The 14,664-nt window shown below is 48.6% G+C and overlaps 1 protein-coding gene across 3 annotated transcripts in view; it reads left to right on the forward strand.

The window, feature by feature from the left end:
• Window positions 1-14,493, forward strand: part of LOC147030789 (uncharacterized) — a 682,768-nt gene extending 668,275 nt beyond the window's left edge. For 2 of the 3 annotated variants that reach the window (XM_085875201.1, XM_085875198.1), the window contains exon 19: window positions 13,346-14,493. In XM_085875201.1, coding sequence (XP_085731327.1) covers window positions 13,346-13,549 — 204 coding nt within the window. In that variant the 3' untranslated portion in view covers window positions 13,550-14,493. The remainder of the gene's footprint in view (window positions 1-13,345) is intronic. The other variant, XM_085875199.1, reaches the window with a different exon arrangement.
• The last annotated feature ends 171 nt before the right edge of the window (window positions 14,494-14,664 follow it).

The following is a 14,664-nucleotide window of genomic DNA, read 5'->3' on the forward strand; positions in this document are numbered from 1 at the left end:
TGAGTATATGTGTTGTCGGCGCCGTCTGTGAAGTAAAACTGTATAAGTGTTGCCGTGTGCTCGGTAGTCGGTAGTAGATCTGCATTGTTGCATTTGCTTTTTGTGCAGAATTGTGTGTTTCTTCTACTTTTACATTTGCTTTTGGTGTATAATTGTATATGTGTGCTTTCCGTTTGCCGCGGAATAAATGTGCTTTATGTTGAACTGTTTTTCCCGTTTCGCTTCGTCTTTTCTCTATTATTGAATCTCCGTCTTACTTCACGTAAAGGGTTGGTCGTGGGCTAAATACGCCCAATAATTAATCGAACCGTCGAGGTTGACGATAACACCGCTCGGTTATCCCGATAGTACGGAACGGGTCGCTTAAAGTGGCCCGTGTCCGAAGTTGGCCTGCGGCGAGGTGCGATCGCCCGGTCTACCCTCCGTGTGGGTACTTAGGTAGGTCGAATTTGGCGAGCAACCCTATCCCACGCGGGGGGCCGATTGGCACGATCGTGGTGAGGCCGAAAGGCCCACCCGTGACTAGTTCCCGGCGTTAGTCCGAGAGGGTCACGACGGGATTGTCCGTCCGGTGGGCGACGTGCCGCGATTCGAGTTACGTGGCCGTCCGCACGCCGGCGGGCGCGAATACCGCACACTGGTGTCAGGTCGTGAGATACAAACTCATCCCCCTCCTCGCGACACTGGTGTCGGAGAACGGGACAACGGGCTCTCCTGTCTCCAGCTAAATTTACGGGAATCGGTCCATGGGTGAGAGGAGCGACCCCCGATTCCCTCCAAATTACGAGCGATTCAAATTAACCTTTTACGAGAAATAAGATGGCGTCTCAAGGCGAGCGGGAGCCGGAGGTATTAGAAATGTATATGTGTAGTAATGTAGAATCCATGGTCCAGGATGAAATCCCCGTGCAGGAAATGTTGGTTGTGCAGGAACACGAACTCCCCCAACTGAACCCAGAGCCCGAAATAGGTGAGGCGGCGGCCGCGGTGTATGACACCTCCCCTCCCCCTCTCCGCCAAAACCCCCCGATCCTTGCCGAATCGGCTCAGCTGAGTGCACCCGACATGGCCCAGCTATGCGCCATGCTGGCAGGAATCAGTGGGGACATGCACGAAATGAAAACGAAAATGGATACAAACACAAACGAAATAAAAGGCATGAACAAGCAAATGAACGAAGTGAAAACGAAAATGGATGCGAATACACAGCAAATGAACGAAATGGAAACAAACATTTAGGAAGAAATGAAAGAGCTGCGGGGTGAGACGCAGAGCATGGGCCGAAGCCTGCAGGCGGGCATGAAGGCAGTAACCGGGGAGCTTAAAATGGCGACTCCACGTGTGGGAGCGAACGAGCTGGGAGGGAGTGCAACGGCTGTCGGGCCCGCGGTGGAGGCGGGTCAGGAGAAAATAATTCGGGAGACAAGAGACGAGGTGAAAGTAATTGGGAGGGAGAGAAAAGAACAATTAAGACGGAAAGCAAGGATGAGGTACGCGGAGATCGTGAAAGAGCAAGGAGTGAAAAACAGGGAAGGACGGGAGCGACTTAAGGAGAAAGCAAGGTTGACCTACATAAAGATAAGGGAAAGACGCCAGAAAGAAGCAGAGACTAATAGACACGAGGGCACAACAGAAACGAATAAATGTACAGAGACACGGGAGATGGGAACGATAGAGGGAAGACTACACGATGAAGACGGGGTAAGTGACGCACACACACACACGGAGGTAGTGGAGGATAATGGGGGTGAGCTGGCGGACCGTGCAGGGACCCGGTGCGAGCAGCGGGGTGGCCTCCAGGAACGAGGGGAGGGAGTATGCCCCCTTGAGGCGAGTCACGACCAGGTGAGTTCGGTCGTGCTTTGCGAGTTCGAGGGGAGGAGTGCTGTGGACGGGTGCACGGAGAGCTTGGGGGGTATAGAGGCCCCGGAGACCCTTGTGGGGACACAAATCCCCAGTGTGGTTGTCCCGGTGTGTGTGGTGTCGAAGTGTGTGTTCACGAGTGTGGCGAAATGCGTGCTGCAACGCACGCATAGCGCGGGTCCAAGGGCGTGTGTGAGAGCGACCGGGTGGGTGACAAAGACCCCGTGTGTGGAAGCGACCCCGTGTGTGTGGTGTGGTGGTAAGTGTGCAGAAGGGCGTGCTTCCCAGCACGCCGTGTGTGGATGAGGCACCGCGGATGAGTGCCCCCGCGTGTGTGAGTGAGGCACGGTGTATGAGTGAGGCACCGCGGATGAGTGCCCCCGCGTGTGTGAGTAGTATGGTTTGTGTGAGGGAAATGGCACGAGTGAGTGAAAGGCCGCGAGTGAGTGGAGCCACGTGAGCAAGGGAAACGGCATGCGTGAGTGAACGGCCGAGTGCAAGGGAGACCGTGTGTTTGAGAGAGCGGTATGTGAGGGAGATGTCAGTCGGCATGTGTGAGCATGCAACCGCGTCTCCCGGTGTGAGTGTAATGGAATGGAGTGTTAGCGTCGTAACACGCAGGTGTGCGTGGGTCGAATGGAGACGACAACGACAATTGAGAGACAAAAGCCGAGTAGCGGCTGCAGCTGTTTCGGGGACCGTGCCGGGTTCACCCAGCAGCGAGCGTGAGGTCCGTGCTGTGCAACGCACGAGGCCCCCACGTGCTCGCTTGCGAGAGTGAAGTCCCGGTCCGGAAACGCACGCGGTGGATTTGCCGATCCCGCGGACGGACAAAGTTTAGGCAGGTAAACGGATTTGGACCGGACGGGTTCTCCACGCGGGCGTGTGTGTTACGCTCCAACGGGCAGGGCACATGTGTTCGCGTGGGGAACCCCTCGAGACGTGGGGCTTGTGTTTTTTTATGCGCACGGTGACGTCATGGCTGCACGTGGGGTTGGAATCCGGCAGGAGGGGTATCCCTGCCGGATGGTACCGTCCAAGGAGGGACGAGGTACACGTGCAGCTGCATGACGTCACGGGCAGGTGCAAAGTGCGCGAGCTGTGAGTTGCCGCGCTGGTGCTGCGCATGTTAAAAAAAAAAAAGAACAGCAAGCCTCACTTTCGGGTGCACAGGATTCCTGGGCAAGGGATGGAAGACCCCCTTACCTGGGCACAGGATGAAACTAGTTAGGGGGAAGGGTTAGCTTAGTTAGACCCACTTCATGGGGCAGGGGTAAGTCCTCATGGAGTCCGTGGAATGGATTAGTTAGAGGGATTGTAGCGAGATTTAGGTTGGGAAAGTTATTTTAGAGATTTGGAGACAGTGACAGACTTGTGAATGTGTAGAGGGGACGTAGTTTAGCTACGTAGTGTTAAAAAGGAACATGCTGTAGTTTAAGGGACGACGTGGGAGCACGAGTTAGTTAGGGGATGTAGTTAGAAGGATGGCAGAGTTCAGTGGTGTGTGTGTTGAAGAGTTGTGAGGTGAGTACATGATGAGTGAGTGAGGCCAACGGGTCTGTGTGAGTGGAGCGAATGGGGAATGCATGGTGCGATGAGTGATTGGGGGGAGGAGTGACTCCCACCCAAGAGACCCCGGGGTCAGTGTAGACTGAGTTAGGGGGTTAGTCAAATTGAAAAATGGAGGTTGTTTTGTTGTTGGTGGGAAAGTAGGCTCGAAACCCATTTGGAGGGGTGCATGAGCCCTGTTGACGGGCTGGGAGCGTGGCTGCGAAAAGTGAGTATCGCTGAGTGGGTACCCCGGGCACCAGGCTAGTCGGCCGTAGTAGGCCAAGGGCCCATGGGGGGCCGGGATAGCGTAGTGGGCACGGGTGCGCCTGCTTGGTGCGGGGGCCCGGGGCGCCATTAGCCGCGTGGGCAGTGTTGTGGGCACGGGTGACCCTCGGAAAGGGGCCTGGGAAGCCAGCCTGCCACGTGTGCGTTTCAGGGGAGGTGCCATAGGGGGCACTCCCCAGTGTTTAGGGAGCTGGTAGGCTCGGAGGCAGTGTATTGCCCGGGGGTGCCATAGCGGGAGATTCGGCAGAGGGTCGTGCCTGCCAAAGGGAGCCACGCGTCCCAGCCATGAGACCGTGTGAGGGCACGTAGAGAAAATTAGGGGGCAAGGCCCGAAATTGTGAGAACACCAACACAGGCGACGGGAATCTGGGTTGTTAGAACCAATAGTTTAAGCGCGAGGCGCTTGTTGAAAGCCCTGGGGTAGTTTAACAGTTAAATGGATAGGGTAGATTAGGAAGTGTACCCCTCCGCACCATCCATCCCCTCGCTCTCGTTGTGGGCCGCTGGACCCACTTTGGGTTAGATCGCTGAAGTCTGGGGAGGCCATTCTGAGGCTTCGTTGGGCCTCGACACAGGACGCTAGCTCTCCCTTATTCCCCTCCAGGAAGGGAATGTAGGGGTTGGGGGTAGGCTAGGTGACAGGATAGGTTAGCCGAACAAGGACAGTACAGGGGGTTAGGGGACGATTTATAGTGGGGAAGTAAAAATAAAAAAATAAGTTGGGGCTAAATTGGGGTTTGACAGATTAAGGGAGTGGGTATAGACAATGACAGGCAAAGGCGATAGGTTGGGAGGGAGACTGTAGTGTAGGTCCGAGCCCGCCTTCCGAGTGGCCAGCACCACCGCACTCCCTCCACCAACCTCCACTGAACGGCAAAGGCTGGCCAGCTTCATCTGCTGGCTGCGTTGCTGCAAGGCAAAGGCCGGCCCACTTCATCGCCAGCTGTTGTTTTGCTGCAAGGCCTGTGCCGGTCGGATTGTCTGCAGCTGCTGTGCTTCAAGGCCTGTGCCGGCCAGTTCATCTGCCGGCTGTGTTTGCCTGCAGCGGCCTTGTTCTGCAGGCTGTGTTTGCCTGATCACCTTTGCCATGCCATGCCCACTGCCCCTGTTCACCAGCCCCGTTCAATTTTTGCTTTGCCCCCCCCCCTGTTCATTGCCATGTGCGCCAGGATCAGAAAGCAACAGTTTGCAAGCTGCGAGAACTGCCCTGTTGGCAGCTACAACACGGGCCTGCAATGGCGGCCCGTGCGCCGTGTTTGCGTCCATCCATTCATCCATCCATTCGTTGTGTTCATTGCGTGTGCCACTTGAGCTGGCACGGAGACTGCATTTGTGCAGCCCATGCACCGTTGTGGTTCACTGCGTTCAGTTCAAAAGGGAAGGCCTTGGACTGCGTGTGAGCAGCCGGCCACGTTCCCTGTCACCTGCATTGGTTTGAGCCAGAGACTGCATGCGAGCAGCCTGGCTCCCTGTTAACTGCTTTCTTTTTGCAGAGTTCAGTGATCCTGGGCCATGGTTTAGTGTAAAATTTGTAAGTTAAGGTTAAGATGTACTGTAAATATGAGTGCGCCCCCGGCATGTTTGTCTTAGCGCCGGCAATTTTATTTAAGTCGTCCGTGTGAGTGAGTTTGTTTCGGTAGTTACTCAGCCCTCAGGTTATTTATTTTGGGGACACGAATACCATGAATGTCGCACTCAGGGATCCGTAGGTAAAATGTACTAGGGGAAAACTACACATGATGGCACACGAAAATTTGACGACTCGGGACGAGTCTGTAAAAAGGGGAGGGGGTAGTGTTGTGGTTGACCAAATTCGCAAACCACCATTCAGGTCCCTTAGGTGAGATATCTCGGTAAGTATATGTGTAGTTAGGCCCAAACCCGTTGTTTCGAGGGAATAAATGTCATTCAGTCGGGCTGCGACTCTTCAGGATAGCCGTTTTTCTTTTACTATCTTTATTTTGGGCCAGCCGCCATTACTACCACCACCAACCACAACGCCGCTTCACAACAACCACCAACCACAACGCCGCTTCACAACAACAACCACCAACCACAACGCCGCTTCACAACAACAGCAACGCCGCTTCACAACAACAACATATATGTGTGTGTATATATATATATATATATATATATATATATATATATATATATATATATATATATATATATATATATATATATATATGTGTATATATATATATATATATATATATATATATATATATATATATATATATATATATGTGTATATATACACATATATATATATATATATGCCTTATATATATATGTGTATATATATATGTGTATATATATATATATATATATATATATATATATATATATATATATATATATATATATATATATATATATATATATATATATACATATATATGTTCCGTTGTCTTAGTTAAATCTGACAAAAGTTTAAAATGTAACCTTCACCTCAGAGCAGTCATGTTGAGCACTGCCTAGAGACGCTTGGAGACGCACCCTCTGGTGGATTACTTTAGAGGTTATTAGGGGAGAGTTGTTTCCAAAACCCAAGCTCATTGCAGATACTGCAGGGAATGTAATGGCAGATGAAGGAACAGCAGGTGGGAACTCATTCATTCGTTCATTCCTTCGACCTCATATTCAATCTGTGAGATAGAAGTATCGTATGTTCATGAACAACTGTGGAACTTGCTGTGAATCCACTTTCCATCATTCCCTCCATCCATCCCTTCCCTCGATCCATCCATCCCTCCCCCCCCCGCCCCTCCAAATCTCTTCATTTGTCCTCACTCCCTGACTCCTCCTTCCTCTCTCCTCCCTCTCTCACCCCTCTTACAACTTTAATGAAGTGATAAACAATGGGTGGTCATGATAAGTTCCCACAGGTGGTTGTGTTGTGGTTTGGAGGTGGTTATGTTGTGCCTCGCCTTCGTGCTTGTCTCGCCCCGTGCCCCCTGTCTCTGGTCAGCGCAAGTTGTATCAGCTCGATGCACCTTTTCCCAGCTCAGCGCTCTTGTTCCAGATCAGTCAGGTCCCTCAGCATGGACAGGCAGGTAATTTTCTTTCTAAGATCTCCAGCACACAAGAACAGCTGCAAACAGCATCAGTCGCTTGCTTTATAAGCTTCCTGGGCCAGGTGTGGCTTCGATGGAGCAGAGTTTGTGGGAAGTGGAGTTCGAGGAGGCAATGGTCACCATGTACTCTTTGACCCCATGTGGGACATCCTCATTGGTCCATGCTCACCATGGCATTGAAGTTGTGGAGGAGTTTCTTTGAAAATGATGTTGTTGCCAGAGCTGGGTTTCTCAGAAGACAATGTTTGCTATAGTTGGGTTTCTCGGAAAGACGATGTAATTTGCCGGTGTTGGGTTTCTCGTAAGATGATGTTGTTTGCCGGAGTTGAGATTCCAGGAAGACAATGTTGTTTGCCGGAGTTGAGTTTCTCGGAAGACATTGTTGTTTGCCGGAGTCAGATTTCTAGTAAGACGATGTTTTCCGGAGTGGCGTTTTTTGTAAGACGATGTTGTTTGCCGGAGTGGCGTTTTTTGTAAGACAATGTTGTTTGCTGGACTTGGGTTTCTCGAAAGACGATGTTGCTTGCCAGAGTTGGGTTTCTCGAAAGACGATGTTACTTGCCAGAGTTGGGTTTCTCGGAAGACGATGTTGCTTGCCAGAGTTGGGTTTCTCGGAAGACGATGTTGTTTGCCGGATGGGTTTCTCGGAAGACGATGCTGTTTGCCAGAGTTGGGATGAGTTGTTTGCCGGAGTCAGATTTCTAGTAAGACAATGTTGTTTGCCGGAGTGGCGTTTTTTGTAAGACAATGTTGTTTGCTGGACTTGGGTTTCTCGAAAGACGATGTTGCTTGCCAGAGTTGGGTTTCTTGAAAGACGATGTTACTTGCCAGAGTTGGGTTTCTCGAAAGATGATGTTTGCCGGATGGGTTTCTCGGAAGACGATGCTGTTTGCCAGAGTTGGGATTCTTGTAAGACAATGTTGTTTGCCGGAGTGGCATTTTTTGTAAGACGAAGTTGTTTTCCGGAGTTGGATTTCTCGGAAGACGATGTTGCTTGCCGGAATTGGGTTTCTCAGACGACGATGTTGCTTGCCGGAATTGGGTTTCTCGGAAGACATTGTTGCTTGCCGGTGTTGGGTTTCGCAGACGACGATGTTGCTTGCCGGAATTGGGTTTCTCGGAAGACATTGTTGCTTGCCGGTGTTGGGTTTCTCAGAAGACGATGTTGCTTGCCGGAATTGGGTTTCTCAGAAGACGATGCTGTTTGCCGAACTTGGGTTTCTCGGAAGACATTGTTGCTTGCCGGAATTGGGTTTCTCAGAAGACGATGTTGCTTGCCAGAATTGGGTTTCTCAGAAGACATTGTTGCTTGCCGGTGTTGGGTTTCTCGGAAGACATTGTTGCTTGCCGGAATTGGGTTTCTCAGAAGACGATGCTGTTTGCCGAACTTGGATTTCTCGGAAGACATTGTTGCTTGCCGGTGTTGGGTTTCTCGGAAGACATTGTTGCTTGCTTGTGTTGGGTTTCTCAGAAGACGATGTTGTTTGCCGGATGGGTTTCTCGGAAGACGATGCTGTTTGCCAGAGTTGGGATTAGTTGTTTGCAGGAGTCAGATTTCTAGTAAGACAATGTTGTTTGCCGGAGTGGCGTTTTTTTGTAAGACAATGTTGTTTGCTGGACTTGGGTTTCTCGGAAGACGATGCTGTTTGCCAGAGTTGGGATTCTTGTAAGACAATGTTGTTTGCCGGAGTGGCATTTTTTGTAAGACGATGTTCTTTGTTGGAGTTGGATTTCTCGGAAGACGATGTTGCTTGCCGGAATTGGGTTTCTCAGAAGATGATGTTGTTTGCCGAACTTGGGTTTCTCGGAAGACGATGTTGTTTGCTGGAATTGGGTTTCTCGGAAGACAATGTTGCTTGCCGGACTTGGGTTTCTCAGAAGATGATGTTGTTTTCCGAACTTGGGTTTCTCAGAAGACGATGTTGTTTGCTGGAATTGGGTTTCTCGGAAGACAATGTTGCTTGCCGGAATTGGGTTTCTCAGAAGACGATGCTGTTTGCCGAACTTTGGTTTCTTGGAAGACAATGTTGCTTGCCGGTGTTGGATTTCTCAGAAGACGATATTGTTTGCCAGACTTGGGTTTCTCGGAAGATGATGTTGCTTGCCGGAATTGGGTTTCTCAGAAGACGATGTTGCTTGCCGGAATTGGGTTTCTCAGAAGACGATGCTGTCTGCCGAACTTGGGTTTCTCGGAAGACATTGTTGCTTGCCGGTGTTGGGTTTCTCGGAAGACGATGTTACTTGCCAGAGTTGGGTTTCTCGGAAGACGATGTTGCTTGCCAGAGTTGGGTTTCTCGGAAGACGATGTTGTTTGCCGGATGGGTTTCTCGGAAGACGATGCTGTTTGCCAGAGTTGGGTTTCTCGAAAGACGATGTTACTTGCCAGAGTTGGGTTTCTCGGAAGACGATGTTGCTTGCCAGAGTTGGGTTTCTCGGAAGACGATGTTGTTTGCCGGATGGGTTTCTCGGAAGACGATGCTGTTTGCCAGAGTTGGGATGAGTTGTTTGCCGGAGTCAGATTTCTAGTAAGACGATGTTGTTTGCCGGAGTGGCGTTTTTTGTAAGACAATGTTGTTTGCTGGACTTGGGTTTCTCGAAAGACGATGTTGCTTGCCAGAGTTGGGTTTCTCGAAAGACGATGTTACTTGCCAGAGTTGGGTTTCTCGGAAGACGATGTTGCTTGCCAGAGTTGGGTTTCTCGGAAGACGATGTTGTTTGCCGGATGGGTTTCTCGGAAGACGATGCTGTTTGCCAGAGTTGGGATGAGTTGTTTGCCGGAGTCAGATTTCTAGTAAGACGATGTTGTTTGCCGGAGTGGCGTTTTTTGTAAGACAATGTTGTTTGCTGGACTTGGGTTTCTCGAAAAACGATGTTGCTTGCCAGAGTTGGGTTTCTCGGAAGATGATGTTGTTTGCCGGATGGGTTTCTCGGAAGACGATGCTGTTTGCCAGAGTTGGGATTCTTGTAAGACAATGTTGTTTGCCGGAGTGGCATTTTTTGTAAGACGAAGTTGTTTTCCGGACTTGGATTTCTCGAAAGACGATGTTGCTTGCCGGAATTGGGTTTCTCAGACGACGATGTTGCTTGCCGGAATTGGGTTTCTCGGAAGACATTGTTGCTTGCCGGTGTTGGGTTTCTCAGACGACGATGTTGCTTGCCGGAATTGGGTTTCTCGGAAGACATTGTTGCTTTCCGGTGTTGGGTTTCTCAGAAGACGATGTTGCTTGCCGGAATTGGGTTTCTCAGAAGACAATGCTGTTTGCCGAACTTGGGTTTCTCGGAAGACATTGTTGCTTGCCGGAATTGGGTTTCTCAGAAGACGATGTTGCTTGCCAGAATTGGGTTTCTCAGAAGACATTGTTGCTTGCCGGTGTTGGGTTTCTCGGAAGACATTGTTGCTTGCCGGAATTGGGTTTCTCAGAAGACGATGCTGTTTGCCGAACTTGGATTTCTCGGAAGACATTGTTGCTTGCCGGTGTTGGGTTTCTCAGAAGACATTGTTGCTTGCTTGTGTTGGGTTTCTCAGAAGACGATGTTGTTTGCCGGATGGGTTTCTCGGAAGACGATGCTGTTTGCCAGAGTTGGGATTAGTTGTTTTCCGGAGTCAGATTTCTAGTAAGACAATGTTGTTTGCCGGAGTGGCGTTTTTTTGTAAGACAATGTTGTTTGCTGGACTTGGGTTTCTCGGAAGACGATGCTGTTTGCCAGAGTTGGGATTCTTGTAAGACAATGTTGTTTGCCGGAGTGGCATTTTTTGTAAGACGATGTTGTTTGTTGGAGTTGGATTTCTCGGAAGACGATGTTGCTTGCCGGAATTGGGTTTCTCAGAAGATGATGTTGTTTGCCGAACTTGGGTTTCTCGGAAGACGATGTTGTTTGCTGGAATTGGGTTTCTCGGAAGACAATGTTGCTTGCCGGAATTGGGTTTCTCAGAAGACGATGCTGTTTGCCGAACTTTGGTTTCTTGGAAGACAATGTTGCTTGCCGGTGTTGGATTTCTCAGAAGACGATATTGTTTGCCAGACTTGGGTTTCTCGGAAGATGATGTTGCTTGCCGGAATTGGGTTTCTCAGAAGACGATGTTGCTTGCTGGAATTGGGTTTCTCAGAAGACGATGCTGTCTGCCGAACTTGGGTTTCTCGGAAGACATTGTTGCTTGCCGGTGTTGGGTTTCTCGGAAGACGATGATGTTTGCCAGAGTTGGGATTAGTTGTTTGCCGCAGTCAGATTTCTAGTAAGACGATGTTGTTTGCCGGAGTGGCGTTTTTTGTAAGACAATGTTGTTTGCTGGACTTGGGTTTCTTGAAAGACAATGTTGCTTGCCAGAGTTGGGTTTCTCGGAAGACGATGTTGCTTGCCAGAGTTGGGTTTCTCGGAAGACGATGTTGTTTGCCGGATGGGTTTCTCGGAAGACGATGCTGTTTGCCAGAGTTGGGATTCTTGTAAGACAATGTTGTTTGCCGGAGTGGCATTTTTTGTAAGACAATGTTGTTTGCCGGAGTTGGATTTCTCGGAAGATGATGTTGCTTGCCAGAATTGGGTTTCTCAGAAGATGATGTTGTTTGCCGAACTTGGGTTTCTCGGAAGACAATGTTGTTTGCCGGAATTGGGTTTCTCGGAAGACATTGTTGCTTGCCGGTGTTGGGTTTCTCAGAAGGCGTTGTTGTTGCTGGAATGCTTTGCAGAGGTCCTGTACTGTGCCTGTGTGAGAAACGTATAGAGTTCCAAAATGCATGACGTGCAGGAAGAGAATAAAAAACTTTAAATTTGATGGTCGGTTATGCTGTGAGCAATAAGGGCTAGAAACGAAAGTGTGAGAGATTGAAATAGATGAATGGATTAAAGGATGGATCATGGGATTAAAAGATGGATTGATGGATTGAAACTGCATAGAAAAGGGGGAAAATCACGCCAGGGATGAAACATGCTAATCTCACAGTGCATCCCCACCTCCCCCCTCCCCCAATCCGCTGTCCAATGGGCAGGGATCTTTCGAAACATATCCTAGTGAAATAACTATCTCTGGATTCCCTAGGTGTTCATGGATGCTCTCCCCAGGGTCTATTACCACAACCATAACAATACTGATGCACATACTTTATTAGTATTCTGGTTTGAAACTGAAGCTCATGATGAAGAATGAAGGGAACTAAGGTTCACATCCAATATAGCATGTGTTGGTTCATTGTCCACTAATGTGCATGTAATAGCATACTGATGTCCACTAATGTCTATCCTGCAAGTGATGTGTGTGTTTGTGTGTGTGTGTGTGTGTGTGTGTGTGTGTGTGTGTGTGTGTGTGTGTGTGTGTGTGTGTGTGTGTGTGTGTGTGTGTGTGTGTATGTGTGTGATATATATATACACATAAGTGTGTGCTTGCATATATGTATGTATGTATATGTGCATGTAAGTTGCTGTTGCTGGCTGCTATCTCCACACGTGGGTAGGTTTCAGGAGATGGAACAGAGACCAACCCAGTCTCAAAGTTTCTACTTCCATCCATTTTGAGACGTGTACATATGTGTGTTTGTGTGTTTATAGGGAGAGATCACTGTGGAAATAGGAAGAAGCCCTCGCAGCGAGCAACAAAAAAAAGATGCTCGTGATCTCACAAAATAATTACTTAAAGTGCACCAACATAATGTTTTTTGTTTAATTCAAATGCCAACACATTTTGATGAAAAATAACAGTAATCAGACGATAGTGTTGCATTCTTCCTGCGAGAATCTCTCAATCAAGAGCTTGAAAAAAAACTTTTGCTTTGCCTTGGAGAAAAGCAGGTCAAAGAGACTTGATTTTCATTTGGAACCACACAAGTCACCACCAAAAAAGTTCCTCTTAAATAACATCGTAGTTAGCCATGTCCTCGCACTTTCGGACCATGGCACAGTGCTGCGTCTCGGCATGCGCTTTGCTATCATAAAGGATTTTTGAGAGCGAGAAAGAAAGAAAGATATTATTGTTCACCAGGATGGTGAAGAGGTCGCACACTTTTGTTTGAGAGATCTCATCTGGGTTTGAGTCCTGACTCGACTATAAACTGTCAGATTGGTGCTTTGGAGATGGGGGCATTGCATCACGGTGTGCCATCCCTCGAATGGACGTTAATCTTGGTGTTACGTCTTGCATACCAAAGACACTGTGGAAGAGTTAACCTCACAGTGTGTTACTTGAAGAGTCGGCGAGTTATTAACGGTACCCCAGCAAAATTCCAAATTCCTGCTTCCTTCAGTCGAATCTCAGGCCTGGCCAACCAATTAGTAAAAAACTTGAACGACAAACCTTCCCAGCGGACCTCCCCATCATTGGGAATGGTGGGAATGGTTGGAGCCTGTTAAAAAAAGAACGAAATCATAGTTTTGAAAGAGATGTTGGGAAGTAAGTGTGTGTGAGTGGAAATGCAGAGTAGTGGTTTCAGGAGGGTGACTGTGCCAAAGACTGAAAGTGTGTTTGGAAAGGGAAATTACAGGGGACAGACAAGTAGTATGTACAAAGGAGCAAAACATTCTGTGTACAATGCACCCACTCATGACAAATTCCATTCTCGGTTCCCTTAAACCCATAGATTCCTCCACGCTTGCCTGATACCGAGGCGTATGAAGGCCAAGAGTCAGTTGCCGGCCTTCGACGTACTGGGTCAGCCACTCGAGAAACAGTGGAGATGACCCTGGGCCAGACTCATACCAGCACCGACAACCCGGAGTCGCTGAGCGACTCGCTGTATGACAGCTTTTCCTCCACTACGAGCCAGCTCTCCAACGAACCATGATGCTCCGATCTCACCTTTCCCCACTTTCACCCCCTGTTGTTGAAGCCCCTTGGCACAGAACAACTACAGGAAGTCTGTTGTCGTCTCTGCAACAGAATTCTCCATCACAGAGTTCCATGTTAAGAGAGAACTGTACTCAGGCGGAAGACATCTGCAATGCGTGCCATGCATGGATTGGTGAAAAGGCATCCAGACGAGATCTGAACGCCCTCGGCTAGTCCCAAGACCTCATGATGTACCTTCACTGCGTTGTACATTTTTCTTCAGGTAGCCCGCAGAAGATTCTTTTTCAACGCCAACTCCCGACCTAATTTGCTGTACAAATGTGGTTTTCATATAGAATATGAAAAAGAAAATTCATTCAAGCCTCGGAAAAGAAAAAAGAAAAAAATTGCAATATATTTTGTACATAATGTACATCAGGAATGCTCTTCTCAGACTATACTATATAAATTATGATTTGTTTTGCAGAGAAATGGGTTCCTTTTTGGGTATTGGACGTCGCGTTGAAGTCATATTGGCGTTTCAGGTTTTTCAAACCCTGCAGACGCGTATCGGCACGACGTCACACGAGAATCCCTTTGATGTTTACCTTTTCAGGGTCTTGCAGTTTCCAGGGTCTCCTAAAACTAAGCAGTATTCTCGAACATCTCTCCAAGCACTGAACCCAAAAACTGTCCCACCACAGAAACACTGGCATCCAATGTATTTTTTTCTATTATAGTGCCGGATATTTATATCTACTTTTGTACAGTCTATTGTACAGCGACTATGTATTTTATCAAGTCGCACAACAGGCGGCTTTTCCGAAGGTGTGAGATCAGGTATTTGCAGGTTGTGTATCAACCACCGTTCAGCGATGCTGGATTCTCCGTTTCGTCCCAGCGAAGTGGAGAAACAATGTCACCTTGGCGTATTAATAAACAGTTTCGAGCCAACACGGATTGCCGTCTCCGTTTTCATTACTGTGATTAAACGTTGCCAACGTTAATTGAACATTCTTACGAGCTTAGCATATGTTCACGCGATTACAAAAGATGAACACCTTAGCTAAGTTGGGGGTTTTTTTCGACATTTTATGAGGCCATCTCCCCTCCCGTATCCATTTCGGTGGG

The sequence above is a fragment of the Eptatretus burgeri genome, chromosome 3 (genome assembly GCF_056783735.1).
Source record: "Eptatretus burgeri isolate ZD-2024b chromosome 3, Ebu_testis_v1, whole genome shotgun sequence".
Taxonomy (NCBI): Eukaryota; Metazoa; Chordata; class Myxini; order Myxiniformes; family Myxinidae; genus Eptatretus; species Eptatretus burgeri.